At 35.6% G+C, this 17,368-nt stretch overlaps 1 protein-coding gene across 1 annotated transcript; it reads right to left on the bottom strand.

Moving 5' to 3' along the window:
* Positions 1–1,223: 1,223 nt before the first annotated feature.
* On the bottom strand, positions 1,224–15,860 carry LOC110925716 (carotenoid 9,10(9',10')-cleavage dioxygenase). Its single transcript, XM_022169583.2, has 12 exons — positions 15,739–15,860; positions 11,573–11,710; positions 5,228–5,330; positions 4,866–5,125; positions 3,714–3,893; positions 3,387–3,465; positions 3,234–3,315; positions 3,075–3,137; positions 2,489–2,629; positions 2,317–2,371; positions 1,636–1,835; positions 1,224–1,536 (listed from the first exon to the last, which is right to left on the bottom strand). Exons 1-9 carry the CDS (start codon positions 15,841–15,843, stop codon positions 2,524–2,526), a joined length of 1,116 nt encoding a protein of 371 aa, XP_022025275.2. The 5' UTR covers positions 15,844–15,860; the 3' UTR covers positions 1,224–1,536; positions 1,636–1,835; positions 2,317–2,371; positions 2,489–2,523.
* Positions 15,861–17,368: the final 1,508 nt, after the last annotated feature.

Raw genomic sequence — 17,368 nt, 5'->3', positions numbered from 1 at the left:
TTAGTCCAAAGGTTTCATTTTTAACCTGTGGGTCCAAAAAGGTTTCACAGTTGCTATTTTAGTCCACTTGGTTAACTTCATCCATTTTTTCTGTTAACGAGAAGGGCAATTTGGTCATTTTGTATGTAATTCTCTTAACTAAAAGGGCAATTCAGCCATATAAAATGGCCGAATTGGCCTTCTCGTTAACAGAAAAAATGGATGAAGTTAACCCAGTGGACTAAAATGGCAACTGTGAAACCTTTTTGGACCCACAGGTTAAAAATGAAACCTTTGGACTAAACTGGCAAAATGGCCCAAACCACAGGGACTAAAATGGCATTTAACTCTATTTTTTTTAATATAAAGTTTCAGAAATGTTACACTATAAGTCCTCCAATAGCAAAGTAATTCTACCTTTGGTCCCAAGATTGCATTTTCTTTTCTTTCCAATGACTTAGTTGTTTATGGGGATGTTTTATTTTAGCGGAAATTACCAAAATAATCATTTGACGAGTCAAATCATTAAAACAGAAAATGAACCGGCTAAGCTTTCAAATTGTTGGTTTAGCCGGCTTGTTTTCTATTTTGAAAAAGTCAAGGTCAAACTTGAACACTTGGTAATTTTCCCTTTATTTTTCATCGTCCTTCTAACCAATTATCTATTTCATTATCTCTGTCACAACCCAATTGCCAAACCCCAACCTTTAAAATCAATTCAGTGTGATGGAGAAATCAGTGAATAAGACATGTTGCAAGAATTAGTAAATGACAAATGACACAATTTTTGTGGACACACTGGTAAATGGTAATCAAACCAATGTGCATTAACATCACAAATCAAATTTATCGTTTGAACCACCTACGTGGCAGACCCATGATTTTTTGTCATCGGTGCAAAATATGGGCATACAAAATATGGGTCAAATAATGATAAAATTGCCCGCATCCTAAAGCGATAAAACTAGCACATCAAAATAGTGAGAATTAGTGAAAGCCTTGTATCATTTGTAAAAAATTAGTGATAATCTATCAAAAGGAACCCATTAGAAAAAAATCCTGGATCCGCCACTACCTAGGTGCATGAAATAAGGATACTCATATCGAGCGTGTACATTGTACTCTACACATTATTTTTGAATTAATATATATTCTTATATCCCTTTGGTTTTAAGTAAATCCAGTTATACTAAAATGATCATGATAACACTAAAAATCTCCTAGCAGTTAGTTAGTAGTAATAGTATCTCAAGAGATAACGGCTCACATTTATCCATAAATAGATTCGGACACAAACATATCGAAGATCACACATCAAAAGAAATTGACAAATAAACAGTATAAGCATATCCAGTTTGATCTAATATTGCTAGCAGGTATTCACCTTTCACAGAATTCCATCAATGAATAGACCAACTTCAACCGCATTTTATAGGTTCCGGTGACTGTTTATCTGGATGTAAAGAAAGACCCATGAAAACCATATGGCACGCGTTGAGGGAGCTTTATTTTAGCTATTGGCTCCTCCCCAAAGTTCTTAGCATCAACTACTAGTACCTGTGACCACAATAAAAAAGAAAAAAACACATGTAAAGAGACATACTTGTCAATATCTGTGTTTATTAATTAGTACTGATAGAGAAATCTAATGCATACATAAGAAGTGTCATTCTCTTCATCATGAGCAAATGTAACAATCCAACCATCATCTTCTTCTGTGGATTCTGGCTTAGCCACAAAAACTAATCCTGTGCAGAAGTTATTTTTTGGTAACCAATGATACTTGACATCATGAGTTCTTTGTTTATTTGATTCTTCAAAGTATAATTTAGCTAGCCCTCCGTATTTAGCCTTCCCTGTAACAAAACATATAGTTGCTTAGGCCCCTGTAACATATTTGCTATAAAGGGAAGTGTCGTTTAGTGACACGTGTACAAGTGACTCAAAAGCGTCATAAAGTCTTACTTTTACCTAAACATACTATTTTTTGGAGTTGTAGGTGAAAATTGTTGTACAAATAAACACTTCGCTACACCTATGATATGAGCAAACGCGAGGGAAATGTGACAATGTTTTTTTTTGAGTTCGTTGGTGTGGCAAACAAACTTGGATATGGACGAAAAGAGAGTTCGCTCGTTTGACCAGCAAACTCAACGAACTCGAGGGAAATGTGACAATGTTTTTTTTTTTTCAGTTCGCTGGTGTGGCAAACAAACTTGGATATGGACAAAAAGTGAGTTCGTTCATTTGACCAGAAAACTCAGCCAAGTTTGCTTGCTACCTCAGCGAACTTTTTAAAGTTAAATCCTCTAGAGAACCATTCAAATTTATTCTCACCCCATTCAGGGCCTGGAATAATGGTTGCATTAGCCTTGCATCCTCTTACAACAACCTATGATAAAATCACATGTGAAAACATGTTAGGGTCTAGAAGAATATGAAGGTTTTATACTGAAACAATGAGTTGGGAAGCTCAATGACAATTATAATAATGATAAAAGATATGCACCTCGTCACCATCTTCGAAGGTGTTCATTAGATGATCTAAGAAACACATGGTTCGATATGAAACCACTTAATCGAATCTGCATCACCGTATCGAGGAATCACTGCGATCCTTGCATCTTTCTCCCTCTCGTACTTGAATAACCTAAACCACAATAACCATAACTTTCATTTATTATTTTTTTAGCGGCAAACTAACATACACTTATGCCTGTACCTTGCACGATTTGAACCATCCACCTCTTTAATAGAGAGGAGACACGTTACCACTACACCTTTTATGTTCTTTTTTTCTTTCTGTTATGTTTACTGAATGGTTAATTAAGACTAGCTAGTATGTATTAGATAACGGTTTATTGTAACTACTATAATCAGGAGATATGATTTGATTTGGTTTTCTTTGTAATTATCCTTGTTATATCCTATATAGCTGATTAATACGTAATAACTCACAAGGTTTTCATTATTCTATAATATGTTCTTGTGAACGAATTCTCTGTATATAGTTGATTAATACGTATAATAACTCAGGGGGTTTTCATTATTCTATAATATGTTCTTGTGAATATGGAACAGTCGTATATACTTACGAGCCTCCTTTCATTACCCTCTCCGGGCTTAATGTGAGCATAAAATCAACCAATATGGTGTACCTGTACATTAATTAGAAAAACAAAATACATATTATTATACCATCTATATATATATATAAAAAACCCAAATTGATAATACCAACTGTTGGAACTCACTTGTTTGTAACACCCACATCATGGAAAAGTGAGCATTGATCCAGTTGCAGATCCAATTTGTGGACAAGTTCTTTTCCATCAGCTATCAAAGCAGCTTGATTATAAATATTGATAATACAAGGATAATATATTATTATACATTTATTGAAGTACCTGATACTATACCCACAATGCAATAAGGTTTTTTTGCCTCAAACCCTACTGTAACCAGTTCTCCAGTTCCTGGTGTTTTCTACACATAACAGAAAATTAAAGTTCTAACGAGATCTTGAAAAAAAACATGTTTGGAAATGTTGGTCCCGTTATGTGGACCATATCGAAAGTTAACATAGAACATTGCTGATTAATCTTCGGGTGTGAGTCAAGAGGCCTTTGGCCCAATGGCATTTGTGAATTCCCATCAAGTAAAAGGGTGGGTATTTAGATAAATTTTAAGTGGTGTAGCATTAAGAAGTGTGTGTCGTCGTTGTAAGAAAAAACCTTTGGGTGTGAAGTCAAAGGTCGAGACCAAGTTCTACCCGGGTTCCAATTGCCATAAGTTTCAAGGCTAATTAAATCTATCTCTTGTGGTATATAGTTCTCAGCAGTAGAATAATGCTTTCCTCCATGCTCAAAGACATTGGTGTTACTCATGATTTTGTACTCCTGGCCAAATCTTAACTGCCAAAGTCACAAAACTAACCATTAGCAAAACAATACTATGCCAGTTGTGGTCTTATTAGAGCATTCAGGGTAGTAGGGGGGGGGGGGGGGGAGGGATATTCCACGGTCCTCCCAACCGCCGAGGTGATCCCACCTCGCAGACCGCCACCCAGCAAGCCTGAGTCTGGGGGTAAATCCGCTACCGTAGGGGCATTGGGAACGAGCAAGACTCGAACCCGCCACCTCCGGGTTAGAATGCGGGCTGGTGGCCATTGGGCTGACACCCAATGGTTTTCAAGGTAGTATTGTTAGCATAATTAAGTTAGTGAGCTCTTTTTGTATTGGGTTTATTAGAGCATTCACGTCCCCTCCATTTTCTACTCTATAATTTAACTAAAGATCACACTTTTCAAAATATATCTCTCGTTTTAAAAAAAAACTTCACACATCCCATTCACCATTTTTATCTTTATCTTACTCACAAACACTTATTTTATTAATTTTCTCGTTGTTATACAATAATTTGATAGATGATGAATAGTAGCTTTTCATATATAAAAAGCTAGTGTAGCAATTTTTTAAAATATAAGGGTGGGATAAAGAAATGATGAATGGGATGTACAAAGTTTTTAGTAGATTTTTTTAAAATTTTAAAGATAGGGGAATGGTTGATGGTTGATGGTTGATGGATGGGATTTCAATGCTTTTATTTTGCCCATTTAGCTAGATAACCTAATTAACTTGTCTATTTATTTAAGTTCTATGTTTTCATTGTATGCGCTTTACATAATAATAAACCTTAGCCGTTTTTGCTCTCCTTTTCTATATACATGTTTGTCAATTAACAAGAATTATTATTCATCAAAGGTGTGATGAATTGTGGATAAAAGAAAAAAATGGTATTAATTACCTTTTCTTATATAATACTCAATATTTTTGTTAGATTAAATTTTCATACATGAAACTTTCACAAGATATAGGAAACCCTACCACATTGAAAAATGATGCAGCTAATGTTGCTAAGGGATCTCCTTCTACAATGGGAAGAAAAGCTGGTTTCTTCCTTTTTGATTCCATCTTATATGTATCTGTTTCCACATATCTATTTTTGTAGTAAAAGCTCCACTTTCCTTGTTCATCTTTCTTGAAATGTAGGGCATGAAGCATCCCTTCTCCTTCAATCCACAAACTATCCGTTTTTCCAAACACCGAAACTGCAAGTTTTAAACCTCCAAATAACGGATTTGATCCTGCGTACAACTTTAATATTTGAGAATCGTACGTCTACATGTTGTAAATTGTATAATGCACAGGCATTTGTTGACAAAGTTATTGAAAAATAAAGTAAGCACCGTTTCGAATGTAAACACCCTCTGGAAAATCTTCAGGGATATTGCCTTGAAAACAATCGACTTTGATCAATTCTCCGATCTCCTCAACTGGCGCGAAGTTTTTCTGAATTTAAATAAGTGTGACAAACAAAGAATATTCTGAAATACTTTAGTTAGTGTGTTTAAGTGTTACATGTTTGTGGTATGTGTAATAAAATGAGAGAATAAGGGGTTAATATGCAAATAATAGAAAGTAGAGGGATCAATAGTGTTGTTTGTTAGTTAATCAGTTAGTTCAGTAGTTAGGGTTAAATACTGTTGTAACAGATTGTATTGATTAGTTTGGAAATGAATTGAGCTTACTCTCTCTCTTACGATTCTTGTTCGATTCTACTTCTAACATTGGTATCAGAGCTACCGATTCTCGGAGCTCGATTGATTCAATTTGATTCGTAGTTCACTGCAAATTCGTTCCATTCGTTCAAAGAAGAATTAATCATTTGTTCGATTAATTCTGGTTCATTTTTTTTCTAATTGGAATCAATCATCGTTCGATTGATTCCTATCAGGCGTATCTGTTCGATTGATCTGTTTGTGTATGTTGACAAGGCATCAAACGATGGAAAGATTGGAAAAGTTCTGTCAAGAACACGCGACCACAATTGGAACTCAACAAGCAGTTTTAGAGTAGAATTCACAAGCTATTTTGCTGTTACAAACGAGTATGACGAGTCTGGTTACACAAATGGCGGAGATTAATGAGAAGATTGATCGTATGGCTACCGAAAGAAGAGGTCATCATGATCAAAGGTTGGTTCGTACTGGAAGGTTGGATTTCCCTAAGTTCAATGGGGAGGAAGTTGAAGGATGGATTATCCGTTGCAATCATTTCTTCGCTGTGGACAGAACTCCAGATGTAGCAAAGGTCCATTATGCAGTCATCAACCTAGAGGGTGCATCATTAGAGTGGCATCAAGGGTATTTTGACAGTCAAGATCGTGACATTGAAGATATAACATGGGAAGAATATTGCAGATCTATCGAAAACAGATTTTCAGAAAGGTTGTCACAAGATCCTATGGAGGAGTTGAAGAACCTTCATCAAACAGGTACCCTACAAGAATACACTAGAGATTTTGATACATTGTTGAATAGGGTAAAATTGACAGATGAGTATGCTGCAAGTTTGTTTGTGGGGGGGTTAAAACCGGAGGTTAGATGCTTGGTTAAGATCTTTAAACCGAAATGTATGAGGGATGCTATAGCCATGGCAAAACAACAGTCAGTGGTCTATTCTACCCTATTTGGGGATAAGGACACTAAGAAAAGTAATTGGACTGGGAACAGTAATAACACATCAGTCAAAAGTAGTAGCATGGCTTCTACCAGTGGTACTAAAGCAGTGGTAAATCCTGTGAACACTTTAGCTTTATTACCTACACCACCTGCAAGTAAAATGGTAAAAAATGTTAAAAAAGTTCCTGCAAGGGTGGCTGAGGAAAAAAGAGCCAGGGGTGAATGTTTTTGGTGTAGTGAGAAATACACTCCTACTCACAACTGCAAGTACAAACAGTTGTATGTGTTGGAACTTTTTGATGATGGAGAAGAGGAAGAAAAGATTGAGGAGTCACAGGAGGAAATTCAGGAGTCGAACCTAGATGCTCAACTCTCTATTCATGCATTATTAGGGGTTACTTCTTTTTCAACAATGAGGGTAGTTGGAACAACTGGAACCAGGCAATTGCAAATTCTAATTGATTCTGGGTCTACTCATAATTTTGTTGATTCGAAATTAGCAACAAAATTACAATGCCATACTAGGGAACTACCACTCATGAAGGTGAAAGTAGCAAATGGAAAGGCCTTAGAATGTAATCAGTTATGCAAGGACTTCCAATGGTTGATGCAGGGAAGTTGGTTTAAAACTGATGTTTTCTTACTACCCTTGGACAATTATGACATGGTTCTTGGAGTACAATGGTTGCAATCATTAAATGATATTGTATGGAACTTCAAAGAGCTCACTATGCAGTTTTTGGTAGGCTCAAAATCAATTAAGTTGAAAGGGGTGACTCAAGATGGGGTAGCATTATGTTCGTTGGAAAAACTGTCAAGTTTACTAATGCAGCCTGGTGATCATATGAAAGTGCAAATGTTTAGTATGCAAATGGAGGGAACTGATACGTTCCATCACCAAGCTAAAGTACAAGAACAAGTGCATGATGTCAGAATTAATGAGTTGTTGCAGGAGTATCAAGATGTGTTTCAAATACCTAAGTCTTTACCACCTGATAGACAGTTTAATCACAGAATTCAGCTAAAGGATGAAGCAGTTACCGTTAATCAAAAAGCTTACCGATACCCTATGGGACAGAAAAATATAATTGAAAAGATGGTACAAGAGATGTTAGATATGGGCATAATCAGACAAAGTGTTAGTGCTTTTGCTTCTCCAGTAGTTCTGGTAAAGAAAAAAGATGGAAGTTGGAGACTCTGTGTAGACTATCGGAAATTAAATGATCATACGGTTAAAACGCTTTCCCACCATTAATTGAAGAGCTATTAGAAGAGTTGGGGGGAGCTGAGTTTTATTCGAAATTGGACCTACGTTCGGGGTATCATCAAGTGAGAATGTTCGAAGGGGACATCCACAAGACGGCTTTTAGAACCCACCAGGGGTTATTCGAGTTTTTGGTCCTTCCCTTTGGGCTGACTAATGCTTCTGCAACGTTCAAGGCCTTGATGAATTCGGTGTTTAAAAAGTTGCTCAGGAAATCTGTACTAATTTTCTTTGATGATGTTCTCGTTTACAGCAAGTCTATGGAACAGCATGTGGCCGACCTTAAAGAGGTACTACAGATTTTCAGAGATCAACAGTTATATGCTAAAATGTCTAAATGTACTTTTGGTGGAAAACAAGTTGAATACTTGGGTCACATTATCTCTAAGGAAGGAGTTTCAACTGACCCTTCTAAAATTGAAGCAATACGGAATTGGCCACCACCCACTAATGTAAAGCAGTTGAGGGGGTTTCTCGGATTATCTGGTTATTATAGGCGTTTCATAGCCTCTTATGGCAGTTTAGCTAAACCCTTGACAGCATTGTTGTAGAAAGATGCTTTCTTTTGGACTGCTGAGTCTCAGCATGCATTTGATACATTGAAACACGCACTCAGCAATGCACCTGTGTTGGCTCTCCCTGATTGGTCCCAAGAATTCGTGGTAGAAACGGATGCAAGTTCAAAAGGATTGGGTGCTGTTCTCATGCAGAATAATCACCCTATTGCGTTTGTAAGTAAAGCTTTATCTGCTCGTCAATGTGCATTATCCGTTTATGAAAAAGAGCTTCTAGCCATTCTCTAAGCAGTCAAGCAGTGGCACCAGTACTTGATTATGCAACACTTTGTTATCAAGACTGATCAGAAAAGCTTGAAACATCTTTTAGAGCAGAAGATTACTTCTCCGTTACAACATACATGGCTGAGCAAACTGATGGGCTACGATTATCATATTATATATAAGAAAGGGTCTGAGAACAAAGCTGCAGATGCATTATCTCGTGTTCATGGGGCTACTCTATTTTCACTTGCTGTTTCGTCTTATGACCCACTGTTATTACAAAAGATAAAAAAACATTGGGAAGAAGACTTGGTAGCTCAAAATATGATTCAGCAGTTACAGCAGGGTATGGCAATTAAACATATGAAATGGGATGGTTCTGTTCTCACAAGAAAAAACAAGTTGTGGATTGGGGATAATGCTGAGCTAAAAAAGCTTATTCTGGATGTATGTCATAGTTCACCTTTGGGAGGCCATTCTGGTATGCAAGCTACTTTACAACGTTTTAAAGACATGTTCTTCTGGAAAAAAGGCTTATAAAGACATCAAGAATTTGATTAAGCAATGCAGTACTTGTTTAAAAGCAAAGTATGAAGCAATTGCTACACCAGGACTGCTGAATCCTTTACCTATTCCACAGTCAATTTTTACGGATGTGTCAATGGATTTTATCAGTGGTCTACCTAAATCAGGAGGAAAAGATGTGATTTTGGTGATTGTCGTTCGTTTTACAAAATATGCTCATTTTTTGGCCTTAAAACATCCTTATTCAGCAGTCAAGGTAGCTCAATGTATGATGGATTATGTTTTCAAACTGCATGGATGTCCTGCTAGAATTGTTTCAGACCGAGATCCCTTATTCATGAGCTTGTTTTGGAAAGAATTCTTAAGGTTGCAAGGAATTGACCAAGCCTTATCCACTGCTTATCATCCTCAGTCAGATGGGCAGACTGAGGTAGTAAATAGGTGCTTGGAAACGTACTTGAGGTGTATGGTTATGGATGAACCTCAGTCATGGGTAAGATGGTTACCACTAGCTGAGTGGTGGTACAACACAACTTGGCATTCTGCCATTAAGATGTCTCCCTTCAAAGCTTTATACGGCAGAGATGCTCCTATTCACTTTCCATACATTCCTTGCGATACTAATGTTCAGGCTCTGGGAGATTGGCTTCATGAAAGAGAATCTATGTTGAGAATTTTAAGGGACTCTTTGAACAAAGCAAGAAATCGCATGAAGCAATTTGCAGATCGACACAGAAGTGAAAGACAGTTTAATGAAGGTGATTGGGTCTATTTGAAGCTTCAACCACATGTTCAAACATCCCTTAGGAAGCATAAATACTCAAAGCTCACACAAAAATACTTTGGTCCTTTCTTGGTGATTAAAAAGGTAGGTACTGCAGCTTATACTTTAGATTTACCAAGTGGGTCCCAAATTCATCCTACTTTCCATGTTTCACTACTCAAGAAAGCTGAAGGACCGGGAGATATTGTTTGTCCATTACCAAAGGAAGGTTCTTCTACTATGCAGCCTTTAGCTATTTTAGAGAGAAAATTGGTTAAAAAAGGAAGGCGTGCAGGAGTGCAGTTCTTAATTCAATGGTCCAACTTGCCATTACATGATGCCACTTGGGTGGACGCTGATGAGTTTATGGTCAGATTTCCAGACTTTCAAGTTGATTCTTGAGGACAAGAATTTTTAGAGGAGGGAGTATTGTTACATGTTTGTGGTATGTGTAATAAAATGAGAGAATAAGGGGTTAATATGCAAATAATAGAAAGTAGAGGGATCAATAGTGTTGTTTGTTAGTTAATCAGTTAGTTCAGTAGTTAGGGTTAAATACTGTTGTAACAGATTGTATTGATTAGTTTGGAAATGAATTGAGCTTACTCTCTCTCTTACGATTCTTGTTCGATTCTACTTCTAACATTAAGACTTTAAGAATCTGGATAGTAATTATAGACCCCAAGGATGGGAGCTTAGCTCACATCTAACCCACACATAAGGACTTGGCGTTTGATGATCGAACTGTTGTTTAAAATAGGACAGTGAATATATAGCATAAACCATTAATATGGTGCATGAAAAATTAACCATTAAAACGGTATACCAAAAACCATTAAAATGGTGCATCATGTAAGGCTTAAGGACCGAAGCCTAAAGGATTTGTTAATATTAGAACAATGGCAAGTAGTGAACTAGTGATATATAATTGGGTGTCTCTAATAGAATGTATCTTCTTTAAAGCATCACGCCTCTTCTATTTTTACTTGTTCAAATCACTAATATTACTAAAAAGACAGAATTATAAAAATTTGAAATTGTTAGGGGGAGCAAATGAAAAAAAACTAATGAGTGGGGTATGTTTAAGCAACCCTTTTATTTTTGGTATGTTATTTTGGTGTCTTTGTCAACAATTGTCAGTTTCATTTGGTTCATAATTCACCGAAATTATACTTTTCCTTCTTTATATTTATACCAAATTGCAATAGATGTCATTTACCTTTTGAAATTACAAGAATCATCAGTTATGTTTTAAAAATCTTACATCGTATGTCGTTTGGCTCTAACACAGTTAAAATTTCCAGTTAAGTTTGGACAATTTAGTCATTTTATCCATATATTTAAAAAAGTATATATTACAAGAGTAAATTGCCAAAATCGTCCCCGAGGTTTGGGTGTATTTGTCTGTTTCATCCAAAACGAATTTTTGTGCATTGCAGCCCTTCACCTTCGGTTTTTTTTTTTTTGCCTTTGTCATCCTTGAGGTTGACAATTTATTGTGACTTTCGTCTCTCTAAAAATGGTCCCAATGATGAAAATTGCAAGATTTCAAACTTTCTAGATGAAAATGGTACCTTAGGGATAAAAGTCGTAAAAGTGATCAACCCTTCGAGACGAAAATGACATTTTACTCGTATTAAAAATAAAAGTTTGAACAATTTAGTCACCAAAATTAATTTTGTTTTATATAAAAACTCAAAATACATGAAATCTCATATGTGGAGAATGGATTGGTATACCTGAGATGGAATCATGGGTTGGTCAACAAATTGAAAGATGAAATCTACCATGGTATCTAATATCGTGGTTGAAACCATCTTGAGAGCTTTAACAGCTTCAACTTTGAGGGATGGGTTCTTCAGTTTTTGTGTTGGTGGCTGCTCATAATTTGAAGCAATGATAGAAAAATGATATTAAAACATCAACAAAGAATGATGAGATAATTGCATATTTCCCCTTAAAAAAACTGCTTAATTGCGTATTTACCCAACTTAAAATTAAAATTGCATATATCCCCTTCCTTAACTATTAAAATTGCATATATCCCATTTCCTTACCTAATATAATTGCAGATTTACCCATTTTGATTTATTTTATTAAAAACAAGTTATATAATGACTTTTTTACCTTTATTTTTACTAAAGCTTAAAAAAATTTATTCATTTTTACTAGTTGTGGATTTTTCAGAATTCTTTAAAAAAATACACATTTATTCATTTTTATTATTTTTACTAAAAATTAAACACTGAAATAAACCGCTAAACTAGTAAAAATCTACAAAAAACTAGTAAAAATAAATAAATATGTATTTTTTTAAGTTTTAGTAAAAATAAGGGTAAAGAAGTCATTACATAACTTGTTTTTTATGAAATAAATCAAAATGGGTAAATTTGTAATTTTATTAGTTAGGAAGGGGATATAGGCAACTTTAATTTTAAGTTGGGTAAATACGTAATTAAGCAGTTTTTTAAGAGAAAATATGCAATACTCTCAAGAATGATTTATAATAAGTGTCACGTTTCTTTTTATAACCTAAACACTATTCACAAACTTTAAATACGTTCATACACCAATAATGGGGTTATTTGAAGTTGGTAATGCAACTTCCATCTAAATTTCAACTAGGTTATGTTAGTGTGCCATATATATTCTTAGACTATGGGTATGGGGCGGGGTTGGGGCGTGGGTTGGCTGAAAACGCCCAAGTCATCACCTCGGGTGGGTTTGGGTTTGGACGTGGCTACTTGGGCGGGAGTTTAAGCCCGGACGTTGGGCATGCCTAGCGGTCCTATGTGGCCGGCTCCTATTTGCTTGTTGGCTAGGTCATAGCGGGCCATGTTTAAATTTTAAAATATAACCGTTTGGCCAAGCTAAATGGTTCACCCACCCACCTGTCTTAAAAGCATGCCCCAAACCCTCGCCCCATCATACCCCACAGTCTTAAAAGCATATAAATAAAATCGTACATATCATATAACTCTATTGCAGTTTGTGAGCCCCCTCCCCCACGGGTGACGACGTGGCTCTACTCATGCTAGTGAACGCTTCACCACACCCCATTGATCCCATTCGTGAGTCCACGTGAGACGTGAGTAAGACTTTTTTTGTTATATTATTTCATTTAGCTAACAATTTGATTTTTCTCTAATTACTTGTAATATTTAGCTTTAAAGAAAACTAAATATGCGGTTTTGTTTATTTTCTTTTCTCAAATATAAACTTTAACGAAAATCGAGTTGTTTTGGAAAGGACTTTTTGATCTCATAGGCAGCTTTGGCTGTGCTAAACTTTTGCTTCTCAACATACCATTACATTTTACGGAACCTAGTTGTTTTCAATATAAAATACTTTGAGTAAATTACACTTTGTGTCCTTTATGTATTATCAGAAGAATTATGAAACGTGCCATTTAAAAAAAAAAAACAATTACAAATTATGTCCAAAATAATTATGTTTTGTAACAATTTATGTACTTTTAAACAAACTGAGTTAGTAACGCCAGTTAAGTTAAATTAATTAGACCAAGGAAAGAAACTATTATTTTAGTTCATGTTTACTATTTCAATTACGAGTCTAGTCAATATTCTATTTCATTTAAGAGTTTAGGGTGTTAGAGCATTCACATCCAAATAATCAAATTGTGTGTGTGGTGTTTTTAAAATATAAAAAGTATAAAAAGTGATTGTGAGTGGAGGAGAGAGAAAATGTTACTGTTCATCTGTATATTTGGGGGGACACTGCTCAACCCCTATAATTTTTTAATATATTTTGAAAGTGGTTGTGAGTGAAGGAGAGAGAAAAGGTAATGATAAATGTATAAAAAATATTATTTAATTGAAAAGGAGAGAGAAAATGTAGTGTTTTTTAGTATAATTTAGGGTGAAAATATGGTGGATTGGATGTGAATAGAGCATTCACATCTAATCCATCAAATTATACATACATTCCACTAAAAAACAACTCCTATATCAATATATTTCCACTAAAAACAAATACTTTTTCTCTCTCCTTTCTAATTAAATAATATTATCATTACATTTTTCTCTAACTTCCACTCACAACCACTTTCAAAATATATTAAAAAATTATAACGGGTGAACAGTGTCCCCCCAAATATACAGATGAACAGTAACATTTTCTCTCTCCTCTACTCACAACCACTTTTTATACCCTTTATAATATAAAAACCCCTCCTCACATAATTTGATGGTTAGGAGTGGTTAAATATTTGAGAGTGGCAAACTAAAAAATCAACCAATGAGAGTGTGCAATGTCAAAGTGGTAAACTATGCTCAAAGTGTTGGCAATGGTTTAGCCAATGGTGAAGTGGTAAACTATTTTTTTTTTTTAAAGGAAAAAAGTGTGATTGGTTGAGATTGAAATGGACCCCACCCCCACACTACCCTCTCTCTCTCACCCACTCTCTTCCCCGCATCAGTTTACCCTCACCGAATTCTTCCTCTTTTTCTGTAAACATCATGCGGCAAATGAGCCGGCAATGGTTGCCGATCGGTGCCGGGTGGGTTTGCGGCCCCCACTCCGGACACCCTTAGTTAATATTCGGTTACTTTGACCCAACTTAATTAGTGGGTTAGTAGAATATAACCTATAAATAAATTGAAGGAACCTTCAATATATGATAATAAGGTTTGAGTCACGGACTTTGTGACAGGTCGGGTTATCAAATGGGGATCCATTTATTGAGATTGAGGGGGGAGAGAGAGAAAGAAAGAGAGGTCAGGCAAGTGACGGGTTAGTCATATATAGTGGTGGATTAGGCTCTATAGAGAGAGAGACTATGCGTGAATAGACTAATTTGTCCTTGGTTAATTTGGAGATAACTGACTTCACTAACTTATATTGCTTAAAAGGACATAAATTGTTACAAAACATAGTATTTTTGGATATAATCTCTAATTTTTTTTTGAAAGGGCGCGTTTTATATTTCTAGTAATACATAAAGCACACGAAGTGTAATTTACGCAAATACTTTTATGTTCTTTTTTCAACTTTAAGTGATATGGCATTTTAATATACTTTTATGTTTTTTTTTTTCAACTTTAAGTGATTTGGCATTATAATGTCTTTAAGAAAATAGTTAATATTGATCTTATAATTTTATTTAAGCAATTGTTTTAAATTAATATATATTAACCGTATTAAAAAAATAAATAAAAAGGTGAGTGAGACCATAGCAAGGTTGAGGGAGTGAGTGAAGTACGAGTGTGGTAATGTGAACTTGAGGTAGCAATGAATAAAAGTTCTCACTCTATGACCATTGCACATGGTCTTTCATGTTGAACTGATGGTTTTGATGCAGATGCTTGTGAGTAGGGGTGGATCTGGGTAACTGGGGTAGGCGGGGAGGACCACCAGTCAAGGCACGTTATTTTAAAAAAAGAACCCGATATGTATATGTAATTTTTTTAATAGTATATACCCATACAAACACCAACAAAGACTCACTTACAAACTATTCTTATAGTTTAGATTAGTTATAAGCCTATTGGCATTAGCTTTAGACCTTTAGTGAGTCCAATACCCAATTTTGTTAAGGTCCAAGGGCACGTTTTTTCGAGCTCGAACAGGGTACACGAATTCTCAGAGTCGGCCCTGCTTGTTAGGCTAAGCGCTTTTGAATCGAGGGTGGGTTTGGGGAGGTGCCACATTGGATATGGATGAAGGAGAAGACCACTCACCATGCTCCATTCTTTCGCTCTCTCTCTTTCTCTTCTTCTTTCTCTCTCTCTTTAATGTTAACAAATATAAATTTTATGAGTGAATGACAACATAGGATTTGATATGGTGAGATGAAAGTGAAATATGAAGGAAGTGAACGAAACCATAACACATAGCCTTATAACTTAGAAAAATGAAATCTAAGCCAGAGTTTATTAATAAATACCTTGACAACACTTGCGAGTGCAGTCTTAAGATCATGTGCTTTAAAATTGATGGGATGCTTTGCAGAACACCGTGCGGAGGAAAGTAGGCATGTTGTCGTCGCCATATCTGTGTGTGTGTATGTGTGTGTTTTGTGACCAATTAAGCTCATCGCTTTGTTACACTGTTTATAGGAAAATTTTCATGTAGCCACCTAATACCTGACTAGACCAATAGTTGAGAGATGTTAATGTCACTTCGTTACACATTTTCTTGGATGATATAAAAAAATATTGATTTTGCTTTCCAATATCGTGCATTGCGTCAAAACAGTTTCACATTTGTTTCTTTCGTTTGGCATCTTATTTTCCTACATTTGGTATCTACCTTATTATTTGATAATAAGTTTGTAGCAAATTAATAAAAATTAAGAAAGGTCAACTGGGGCTGCCAAATATAGGTGTCTTGTTTGCAAATCATCGAGATACACAATCCTTATATAATGACTAGTTGGCAAATATTTATTCTTAAACACCCAAAAGTGACAAAAAAAAACTACATTGTTGGTTTCATCACTAGGGTTATTATCTTTATAGCTGGCTATTTTGTGTCTTTTGCAATGTAATCATGATCAAATGTTTTGTTCATTGGATGGGTAGGTCAAGTGTTGAATAATATATTTTTTATTTTATTTTTAATAGGTTTGTGTCAATGTAACTCAATTGTTATTTTATTGCAACTCGTCAATTTGGAACTTAAGAAGTTAAGATCCTTATCGTTATAATCATTTTAATTAGTTAAAAAAGAAAAAAAAAAGGAGTAATAACATCATCTATGAACACCATTGACCATTGTATGGAGAAAACTAAAGAACAAAAACAAAACATACATTTTACACCAGACTATTTCATCTCCTTATACTCTTTAAATTTGAATTTAGAACCTACGCCATTCCTCCCACGTTATCTCCTTGAACTTCGATCTTCATACAATCATACACAGTCAGTGGCGGATCCAGGGTCGGATTCCACTGGGTTCCTTTTGGTAGTTTTTCACTAATTTTTATTATTTTTTCTCAAATCATACAAGGTTTATGTTGGAAATTTAGTGAAAATGAGTTTTTCACTAAATATTTTGGACATCAATAATATTTATATATGTGTTGTATAAATAATTATTTATGGGTTTGTGTTCAAACTATGTCCAAATAGAGCTGAGATGAATGAGATATCGAAGCTTGAAGTTGTATGTTTGAAAAAAAAAAAAGATGAGAAAAATGGATTAAGATTTGTCACCTTGTCCCACATAGGTAGGATGATAAAACTTGAAGTGGTTTATAAGGAGGAGCACTCCTTGTATATTGTTTCCTTAAAGGCAAACACTAGTGGGGACCCTAAAGAGTGCGCTCGTGCACACACGCACGTGCGTGGCATGGATGATGGTCGCAATGTGATGCACTTTGCACTTCGTACACTGCCTTTGTATTTTTGTCCATGAGCGTTTGGTTAGATACATAGCGGGTCCGCTTATGACGCACCTTTGGGTGGCGTAGGCGGATGCCATGGCATGGCACATGTCGATGCGGCGCGAGCTCCTTAGGGCGCGCGAGTGTGAATGGCGCATGACCAGGTGGCGTCCTGGTATGCGTAGCG

Source organism: Helianthus annuus, chromosome 17, assembly GCF_002127325.2.
Source record: "Helianthus annuus cultivar XRQ/B chromosome 17, HanXRQr2.0-SUNRISE, whole genome shotgun sequence".
NCBI classification, from domain to species: domain Eukaryota; kingdom Viridiplantae; phylum Streptophyta; class Magnoliopsida; order Asterales; family Asteraceae; genus Helianthus; species Helianthus annuus.
Note: the sequence above shows the minus strand (reverse complement) of the source record. Positions and strands in the feature narration are given on the sequence as shown.

Excerpts from the sequence above, each read along its gene's own strand:
- LOC110925716 (XM_022169583.2), bottom strand. The coding sequence starts at position 15,843 with ATGGCGACGACAACATGCCTACTTTCCTCCGCACGGTGTTCTGCAAAG. Across the intron at positions 11,711-15,738 it reads CACTCGCAAGTGTTGTCAAG|CCACCAACACAAAAACTGAA; the intron begins GTATTTATTAAT and ends AATTATGAGCAG. Across the intron at positions 3,466-3,713 it reads CTTTGACTTCACACCCAAAG|AAAACACCAGGAACTGGAGA; the intron begins GTTTTTTCTTAC and ends TGTTATGTGTAG.